The 10,856-nt window shown below is 42.4% G+C and overlaps 1 protein-coding gene across 1 annotated transcript in view; it reads left to right on the top strand.

The window, feature by feature from the left end:
* The first annotated feature begins 1,445 nt into the window (after positions 1–1,445).
* Positions 1,446–10,856, top strand: part of csrnp1b (cysteine-serine-rich nuclear protein 1b) — a 12,313-nt gene continuing 2,902 nt past the window's right edge. The window contains exons 1-2 of the mRNA XM_020602318.1: positions 1,446–1,774; positions 9,761–9,950. Of these exons, the coding sequence (XP_020457974.1) occupies positions 9,779–9,950 (172 nt within the window). The 5' untranslated portion in view covers positions 1,446–1,774; positions 9,761–9,778. The remainder of the gene's footprint in view (positions 1,775–9,760; positions 9,951–10,856) is intronic.

Consider the following 10,856-nt stretch of genomic DNA (forward strand, 5'->3'; position numbering starts at 1 on the left):
TTTACATGATAGTCAGTACAATACTCACTCTCCTGTTTACAGAGTTTTCATTATTTGTAAACTAAACGTATTTTCATTTAGAAACAAAAACACACTGGGCCCAACAGACCAGTAAGGTGACTGTTGTCTTTCAGGTTGATGTGTTTGTTTTACTTCTGAGGGTGACACCTTAAATGTGGCCCTCAGGCTAAACAGGTTAGCGAGAAAGTGACCCACTATTAGCAGGAGACAATTAGCAAAGCTCTATGCACCCAGCAATAGGAGACCGCTCCCCAGATATCTGACACAAGATTGTACTGACTTAGTGTTCAGGTCTAGCTGAAAGTGACAGCAAAACTTCTCAGTGTTCTCACTAGACTTGAAAATGCTTGAGGGGAGGGAATGGTATGTGTGTGACACTGCTGCTGACTGATCCCATCAGCGACTGTGAGTGAACACTGTGGAATTTCAAGCATTAAAAGCGCTGATATGAAGTCATTAATGTCAGTGTGAAAACTCATGCTTGAACTTAGGTTCAGGGTCACATAACTCCTCAAAGGAATAGCAAATGCCATTTTTGCAATTTGGACAGAAGAAACAAATGAGATATAACATGTTAATCTGTGACCATTAGAGGCTTTTGTTAGCACAGTTTTCTCTATTTACAGAGCTTCTTTTAAGCTAACCAGCTGCTACAAATGTGAAGAATCAGCCAAAAGAACATCTTCCACGTGTAAAATGTCAACTTTAATTCCCAAAAAGTTGCTTAAAAACGGGTTCCCTATAAATACAGATAGCCTAATTATCCTCAGCTAGGTAACAAACTCATGACTCTATATCCATTTACTAGCATTTTCTGGAGCTTTTAACCATACCTTAGTCTTCCTCAGTGGGAAGCAAATAGTTCTAGGGCTGAGCAAACACTAATCTAGAGAATTGAGGGTTTTTTTTGTCAACCACTAGTTGACTGAACCGTCATCGTGGTGCCAAACTATTGAAGGCAGCAGATTTTATACCAGGTGATGTGCTATAAATCATTTTTAAGAATGTAGCTATGATAGTTTGTTATTGTAAAAGTGGTTGTTTCCTCTAAAGCCATCTATCACTTCTGTGTTAGAGGAAAAAGAAAGTGAGTCACAACTTCATGCAACTCAGTCAGTGTTTTCCTTTAATTGGAAATAAGCCACACCACAGCATTACAGCACCTCCCACGCCACTATGAGAAATGATGTCTAATGATAATCATGTACAGAATATATTACCAGGCACTATTAGCAGATACCCTATATTTAAAGTATGCTCCAAATGTTCACTTTTAGTTCAGTTTCTAAATTGAGACTTTTAGCCTGCCTGTCCGTCACCAGAGGGTGATTCTATATAGCTCTTCAGTGTTTAGCTGTGATATTTTATTATCCGTTGTAGGCTTACATCAGATGACCATATGTATCCTATTCTCTTCTGCAGGTAGTGGAGTAACATAGGAGGGCAGGCAGGAAACGGCGTGGGCAGCCTCCCTGTGTCACAGCCTACGTCAGACTAAACGCCAGGAGGGAGTTTTCCACTGACAGAAAAGGCTGCGCTTCTCGGCAGACGGCTACAGACAAGGGAAGCGCTTCAGCTGCGGCGGGTCTCCGTATGGCAGCGAGAGAGACAGACAATAGCAGTGAGAGCTGTGTATATGCGGGAATAAGCGCTGTATTTATTTGTGGCATTTGGATTACTTACACCTTTATCCCATCGGCTGTTTACCTGACGCCACTTTGTCACTGATGGTGATCGTATACTTGAATTTGTGGTGAGTACAACCGGCATCTGGAGTTCGCTGTTGGCTTATTGAACACCGCACATTGTAATAGTTAAAAGGGGCTATTCTCTCCTGTGTGCCGGAGTCATTTAAATAGCCCAGACTATTTGTGTAGCCGTGTATGAAAATGCTACTACAGATGAACCTTGGCTTTCTTTTAAAGCGCACTTTACATTGAGTCATGTTCGCTGGACTAGAAGCTTTATTATAAAAACTGACACGGTTGGCTGCTTGTTAAAGTGGTTTTTAACGAACTAGCTTCATGGCTAATTCACACACAGGTGCTCACAATCTGATAATGACAAAACTAATTTGATTTAGGCGAGACTCCAACAATTCCCTTTATTGATTTATAGGCTGTGTATTGACCGCTGATTAGCCTATTCAGGTTCGTTTAAACTTCGTAGCTCACACCAGAGGGGGTGTACTTTAGAAAGCAACGCGTTTTGGGATGTGGATTCATTTATGTGAACTGCTGATGAGGTGGGCTTTGTGTATTCAGCCCGTGTGGAGTTGTCCTTGTTCACCTCAGCGCCGCTGGTGCGCCTCTTGTAACTAGAGCGACTCCTGAAGGCGCTACGTCGGCGCACACAGCTGACAGGGCTGCTGTCACTGGAATTAGCATTAATTGAGAAATGATCGGGTCAGCACGGAAAGAAGACGACGTGTACGTTCGGACAGATTTAGTGATTGATTTTTGATTTGATTTTGAATTTTAAAAATTTAATCGTAGTCTATCCATGCAGATAAGTTGCCACAGGCTGTGCGCTACTGCTCCGTTTATTGTTAGGACAATTTTTTTCATAGCTGCATATATTTCCTTGTCATAGTCAATCAATGTAACATGATAAATGGCCAGGGTTTGTGCTAATTTCATCACATCTAAGCCACCAGCGTTTCTTTTTACAGTGATGAAGCTGGTGTGATCAAAGGGCTGCCAATGGGCTAATCATTTTCAGGTAGACGTTTTACTGTGGGGCTCTTATCTTATAAAGCCACACTGTATCTGCCCTTGATAAAGCGACTGAATCAATTTCATCGTCTCTAGTGCGACCTCATCCGGATCCTTTCTGGAATTGGGCTACACAGAGCTGAATGATCCTTTGTTTACAGAGATGGAACATAGCACTTGATGCTGTGCATTAGTGCATTCCCAAGGAATTTGCAGTGGTGTTAAATAACTGTCCACTTGTATAACATAATTTTTCCATTTTATCTCATGTTTTACACCCAGAGAAAATGATAATTAACCCGTTTGTCCCTTCATGAAAATGAAGTTAAATGACATCAAGACAACAAAAGCTCTGTGCAATATTTAGAGGTATTTCAACTGTGACAAATACCATCCATACCTCCTGACTCCCTTCTCTCCATCATGTGGTCCTTTACTCAGCTAACCTTGTGGTGCCTGCAGCTGTTAAACAGCATAGATGATCTGCATGGCCACTTCCTGTGCACTGCAGCGTATGTTTCACAACCTCAGGAAGCTCACGCACACTTTTACTATCTGCCTACCCAGCTGGGAGAGGTAGCAGCAGTCTCGGTCATGCAGGATGGCCCCATGCTTTTGTAGCTGGAGGCGAGTATGTGTGTGGGGGAGGGTGGGGTGCAAGGAGTCTGCTGATGGTCTCCCACACAGCAGCGGAGAGCTCCCATCTGCTTTGTCCTCTCCCAGCATTCCATACTGCAAGTGTCCCAGACTATAGTATGACCCCTGAACCTACAAGCACCTCCTCCCTTCCTCTTCTCCACACGCTCACTAGCCAAGCCTGCATGTTTGTTATTGGTAGACTGTTGTGCAAAGGATTTTTTTTTTTTTTTTTTGCTGCTTTTACACACTGCATATTTTCAGCTTCTGATCGATGCAAATCTGTCAGAGGAACAAAAATAGCTACTACTTATCATTTTCTGCATAGTATTAAATTATTCTATGCCAGTCTATCAATGCTTGGAGTACTGTTTTTGGCAGCAAGGAGGAAAGAATGAGAGTTTATGCATAGTTTAACTCCAGAACTTTAAAGACCAACACTCGAGTTAGAAACCTTGGTGTCATAATTGACTGCGATCTGAGCTTTAGCATGCCAAGGCTATGTCAGTGTTTTATCATCTCAAACAAATAGTGCAGCTTAAGAGGTTTTAGAAAGGTTTAGAGAAACTCATTCATGCCTCATCTACACCAGGCTGGACTGCTGTAACAATCTTTTGTCTGGTCTTCACATACAGGCTGTGAGGCAACCTCAGCTCATTCCACATGCAGCTGCCAGTTTTATTAAGAATCAGAAGAACTGAACACATCACCCCTCTTCTTAAATCCTTACATAGGTAAATTTCTGGTCTTGAGGAATACAAATGCATCAGGGCACTTAGATTTTTAGGAAGCAATCAGCTGGTAGAACCTTCGGTCAGAACCAAACTGGAGGATGCTGCCTTTAGCTACTATGCTCCACACAGATGGAACAACATCCTGGTGACATTAAATGTCACCCAGCTTTAGCCACTTTCAAGTCTAAAATGAAGCCTCTGCTGTTTTCATGTGGCTTTTGACTGTTTAGTTTCTCTCTCTTGCTTCTCCTAGTTACTGCTAGACTTTTCTGAGGGATTATTATTATTATTATTATTAATAAAAAAAAATTTTGTTCTGTTTATGGTTAACATCATGAGTAAAATAACTCAAGTCAGTAAGCATATAGTCTGATTCCCACAGGCAGCACCTGGCCTGTGTAACAGATTAAAGACAGCTGAGGGCATGTGGGATGCACATGCAAGCTAATACCCTGTCAGGTGTGGCTAGGGAAGATAGCTTGCTCGGCTGCCTTATGAGAGCAAGACTTTACAGTGGTTAGCAGTAGAACATCTGGATTAGATAGAGCTTGTGTTCTTCTCCCAGTATTACAGCAGAAGTGGTGCTGCCAAAATGAAATTCCTGTGGCTTGGAGGCATGACATTTATTTATTTGTTTTATACAATCTTCCCACTACCTCTCCTTTTTGGAATCAGTGTGTGCACAGGTCGCAGCGGAGGAACAGAATGTCTCTGTGGTGCAGGCACAGTGAGTCCTTCAGAGAGAATAACAGGCTCACAGAGGAGAAAACAGGAGCTCTCCCTGCTTTGTTCCAGCAGGTGGAGCGCTTTTGAGTAACAGCTGAGTTTAAGAAATGAGCCAGTGTTTCCCCAGCTGTGCATGAGCTGGAATCCAGTTCGCTGTCTCCTTGACGGCTCTGATCAATTATCTCAGTTTTCTCAGTGACAGAGCAGGAAGTGGGAGGTGCAGTACCTTGAAGCCTGGAGAGGGACAGCCTGCCCAGACACGCTTCCATAAACACAGACTCACAGGCTCATCATTATCACATTTTATGAGCACTCAGCTTAGCCAGCCAGTCAGTCATTCAGATACTGAGCACAGTTGTAAGTGTGCCATGTAAATGCTCTTGGAGATTAGTGCAACTTGTCGCTCCCACTCACATTGCTATCAGCTGTGAAGGGGCTGGACAGGCAGTGCAAGGGGGCAAAGTCAACTGATAAGGCATGTAATGGTTAATGCTGGCTAGCAGTAGCATTGATTTTGTAAACCATGGAATTATTAATGAGACATAGTAGTAGGCAATATCTCTGCATATATTTAGATTTTTCTGGACACAAATGACTAGAATATTCTTGTTTTTCTTTCTGATTACATCTCTTGTCAAACAAATGCCATTTGCCAACTCTTCTGCCAAACTAGGAAAATTAGAGATGATAGTAGGGATTGTTCCACCACTTTCCACTATTTTTTGATTAGCTACTTGAAAGTGCAACTTGGAAATAAGTATGCCCAGTGAATCAGTTTGTAGAACAATGATGTTGGAACGCATTTTCCAAGAATAAATATGCACTACAATAAATGGAGGTTAAGGCAGCACTGTTCTAGTGTAGGCTTTTTGCTGACCTCAGATATGTTACATGAACACCATCACTGGGTCAACCTTTCTGCTTCCATTATGGCTCAACAAAAGTAAATGCATCCAGATGTAAAGGCACACTGAACATTTGTGTTGTATAAAAGACCCCTGCTATCCTGAGACTACAAATTACCATCAGCCATTGACAGGAAAAAATATTCAAATCCAAGAAATACTTTAATCCCAGTTTATTTTTTGTTGACACTCAACTGAATATTACATCTCAGGTTATGTTAAATGGCACATTTTACAAAATAGGTTAGCTAACATATTTAACATCATCCATTACATGGCTTTACTGTGTGTTTCCAAATGTGAAAGTTAGTCTTAGAAAATGAGGCTTACAGTGCACAGTTTACATTTTTGTTGAGCTGGATCTGTAAGTGGTAGCAGTAGGAGAAGCGGTTACCCTGGAACTGATGAAGCAGCTGTGTGTACTGAAGGAACCATACCAGCTGTCAGACTCTCATGATCCTACTAAAACATGCTATCATGAACTGCCATTATTCTGTATGACCGGGAACATATTCCTCCTGTGAGTGCCATGCACAACCATGTTTTTCAATACAGATGCAGCAGTGCACAAATGCACTCAAGGATGAAAGACTGCTTCTCTTCCTGTTAAGGAAACTGGATTTCATAGACAGAGGTGTGCAATTCACTACAATAAGAAATGATGAAATGCAAATCATGCAATGCAGTGGATAAAGACTAGCTCACTAAATATTAACTACCCCTGAAAACATCTACTTTTCCACTAAATTTCTGCTATTGTCTCTTATGTAAAACATAAACGGTCACATTAACATTTCAAATTATCATTCCCAGGAAATTCTAAGTACATTTTGTTTATAAAAAAAAAAAACTGCAATTGACACTTTAAGTGAGGGAATTGATCAAACATGCTTTTGTTTAACTTTCTGCTCTCTCCCGTAAAGTTGGTTTTAAAAAGTAAGATTGCTTATAACGACTTGAGGAGCTCTCTGCGGATACAGCAGAAATGAATTGGGGTTCAGGAGTTCTGTCAACAGCCTGTAGCTGCGTGTATCAAGATAATCTTATTGGACTGACATAGTTATGCCTCTGACTTGAGATATGTAGTGCTTCTGGTGACAAATCTCTTTGCTAGAGATTTATCTTCCCAACTCTGTGACAATTGGCAGGGGAGCACCTCAGCAGATGCATTCTTTATCTGCTGCCTGTGTGTGGCTGAAGGACTGACAGTGATGCATAATTTAGCGCACGTTGAAACATGCTGTGCTCCTTCTCTGGCTCGGCTGTCCGATCACATCCATTTTCCATTTGGAGCAGATGTTTGCAGGCGCTGCTTTCTTGATGAGCCAGCTCTGAATTCTTCTTTTATCTTTTTTTTTTTTTTCCTCCCCTCTACCCTTTTGTAAATGAGTCATTGCATGAGAGTCTTTTTACCCTCAGTCCCCGTCTTGGCCTTGATGTGCGGGTGCGGCCCTGAGCAGGCTGAGAAGCTCTAGATTGACTACAAGCCATCCCCTTGCCAGGATTAGCCTCTCGCCATTGTTTCTGCCTGTTGAACAGGATTAACAAATCAATGTGTCAGGTAGACTGCAGTCAAGAGACAATGACCCAGTTCTGACACCACTGACCCCCCCACCTCTCTCCGTCTCCTCCCCCTTTTGCCTCACTGAAGCTTTTAATTAAAAAGACTTTGCTTAGCTGGTGCTATGCTCTCCCTTGAGGATGCCTCACAGCTTTGTTTTCATTTTTATTACAGGGAATTCGTGGTGGGAGTGATGGCAAAAATGTAAGGATCTGTTTTCGTGCATACAGAAATGCATGTTGTGCTTGTGGCATTTAAAACACATTTGATAAGCGAATACATCGGCAACACATGCAGCACCCAGGTGTTTTTAAAATGTTTCATGGTAAACCCCACAATGTGAAGGGTATTTGGAGATTATTTCTTGCTCAAATGCACTTGACTTTTGTCATTGGTTTGATGTAAAACATGAAGCACTGAAGTGGTTACAGTGTGGAGGGAGCTTTGTTGCAGAAACTAGATGAGCAAGCTTGACTCACTGCAAGGTGATTCAGTCATCATAATGCAGTGAGGACAACAATCTGACTGCTGCAGTAATGGCAACCTATACAGCTGCAAAGCTGCTCCCACAGAGGTGTCAGCCTCTTGCCCTTGACTCTGACTTGACCATGCAGTCAGACTGATCAGGTACAAACACAACTCTCTGCTGTTTTTAACACAAGAGGTTCCATTGGTCAGGGGAGTGAGAAGCTGTAGGCGTGTACAATGCGGCCACGTTGTGACGGATTGATGTGAGCTTCATTCACGTGAATTTCCATTGTGTTTTGGCTGCTAACGTAGCCTGCTCTACCTTAGCACCAATTCTACCACAAATGTGTTGGCCTTGATAGGTTAAAAACACACACTAACATCCAGCACTAAACACATGGAATGTCATCATGGTGCGTCAACTGTGGCCCAAATTCAACAGTGAATAGCCATGAATGCTCATGCTAACAGGTAAACAAAAGACTCTTCTTCCTGTGGGTGTCCACGTCCCAATCATTTGCCGGATGATGTCACCATCTGGTGCAGTGAAAGTTGAACTAGATCCAACTTTTGCACGAGATTGCATCATTTTGCTGTGGCCCCCTGCATTGCTGCTGCCGGTGCATGCAATCCTCCATAGAAATGAAGGGAGAGGGCTGCCTTTTCTCACACCTTTTGAAACTCAGCTTGAATGCAGTCTTATCCTCCTCACCAGGAGGCCTGGTGTCTGTATAATTTCTCACTGTTGCATGTTGAAAATGACCCCCTTCTTGCATATGCCTACATATGCTTTTCCCCCCTCTTTTTCTTTTTCAAGTGCCGACAGTTATCCTGATAAGAAACAAAGCATGCAGATCACACATGAAGTTCATAGTACTTCTGAAGTCACTGGAGGACCTCTGACATAGTGGAAGTGACAATTTAACCTAGTGGCAGGGCAGCCTGTCATCTGTCTGAGGCAGATTTGGTCTAATAATTTATATGGTTAAGATTTTAATTTAACTTGGTGTCACATGAATTAAAAAATCATTGCTTTGCTTTTACCTATGTATGTAAAGCAAAAAAGGCATTGAACACTTTGTTCAAATAATTGCTTATAATTTTGTAAAACACATTTTAAGATAACCAAATATTGTTCGTTGTGAGAAAGAGAGTTTGCCGTTTGTCAGAGCTATTGTGAATTTGTCCCATAATCCCAAAACACACCAGCAGTAACAGTTCCTTCTCCTGCATTATTTTTTCATGGTGGTGGTTTCTGTTTTCCTGGAACCAACTGAGGGCATAGCAGGTTGACTAAATTAGGTTGAAACATGTCAATAAAACCTCTGCATGGCAGAGGTTTTAATAAATCTTAAACATTTTGATGACGACAGGCTACATGCCATTCCCTCTTATACACAACTTTAACTGGTGATCATATTTTTCCAGTGTCTCTGTCTCAAGGAATTGGTTTTTATCACTGAACCAGCAGCCTCTGTCACATGAGCTGTGAAAGAATGCACTCTAGAGTTGCATAACAAAATGTCTTGACGATCCATAGCTGTATATATTTACAATGAGGTCCATGTAAACACATTAAACTCCCAGCTTTTTGATGACCAGCTAAAGGAAATGATTATCAAATGGCTAAATTTGATCACTTCTCTGCTCGTTCCTTCCTCTAATCAGTTCATTTGCTGAGCTGATGGGATTTGGACAAAGGGTGAAGGGGCCGGCAACTGTTGACTTAGGCAAATAGGCTTGATTGATCGCTTCCTGTGCCGTGGATAACTCCCACTCTCAGCTGAGTGGAGCATTGAGTTTTACATGGCAAAGCATGGAACTCTCATTTCTCAGTAGTACTGCAAAAACCAGTATCACAATAGGGTTCTTGCAACATACAGTTAATTTACATTTTGTTTTTTTTTTTTTTTAATAAGATAAGTCAGTAATTAGTGGTCAAGGCATTGGTATGAATAATTAACTAATAACTCCTCCCTCTGCTCCTACCTGCAGATAGTTCGCACTAACGCCATGAGTGGGCTTCTCAAGAGGAAGTTTGAGGAGGTGGATGAGGACCCATGCTACTCCTCACCCTCACCTTCATCCCTCTCCTCTGGCTGGGACTCAGAGGTGGAGAGCTGCTACTCAGACACTCTGGATTCCACTCCCAGCAACCCCAGCTCCCCTGCAACAAATGTTAACAGTGAGTATCCTCTTCCATTGATGGTACATTATAGAAAGAGCTGATGGTGCAATCTTTTTATCGTGTTCTCTTGCCTTGTCTTTACTGCTGTACAGAAGTTCTGATAGCAAAACCATAAAACTTGGGTAGAGGTGAAAGAATTTCACCCCATGGAACAGTTCACAGAAGTGATTTCAGGCTTCTCCAGTGAATGCTCTTTTTGATTTAATGCCCTAAAGCTTCAAAATGGCTAATCGCATCATGCAGTGGCTGCTCACCTTGGCTCCATCTCCGCCTTCTTCTCAAGAGTTTGAAGATGACCTCACCTTTCCTTGAGAAATGTGGGTCAAGCGGCATTGCTGTCTGGACTCGTGCATTAGCTGGCCTTTTGGGAACTGTTTGGGTTGAAGAGGGATTGTAGTGTAGGAGAGAATGGCAAGCAGTTGTGCAGTTTCCAGGATGATGGGGCTGGTAGCCAGAAAAAGTAGCATGGCAGGTTGCCAAGGCTGGGAACACACAGAGCCTTGTCTGAAGCTTGGGCATGTACCCAACACAGGTGCTGAAAGAGGCTGGGTGAAAGGATATGAAACGGGGTGTTGGACAAGACAAGAAGGCATTGCAGACACATCTAGAAGAGCAAACTGGGTGGACTATTACAAACTCAATTTGTGTTGAACAGAAACGTGTTTGCCACAGTGAAGTGAAGGGGAAGAAACAGCCAGCAAAGCTGTCCCATTTAGACGCAGTAGAGATATAATTTGTCTCCTGCAGGTGTCGTAAGCCTGACTAGATTTGATGGATGTGAAGCTGAAGCTGGCAGCTTTTCCATTTGTATTACCTCAAGCAGCAGATTAGACTACATAGTAAGACTATTGTGTGCCTTCTACCTGTATTGAGGGCAAGCCTCTCACCCCCCACCGCACAGAC

This window comes from Monopterus albus, unplaced genomic scaffold (genome assembly GCF_001952655.1).
Source record: "Monopterus albus unplaced genomic scaffold, M_albus_1.0 scaffold55.1, whole genome shotgun sequence".
Lineage (NCBI taxonomy): Eukaryota > Metazoa > Chordata > Actinopteri > Synbranchiformes > Synbranchidae > Monopterus > Monopterus albus.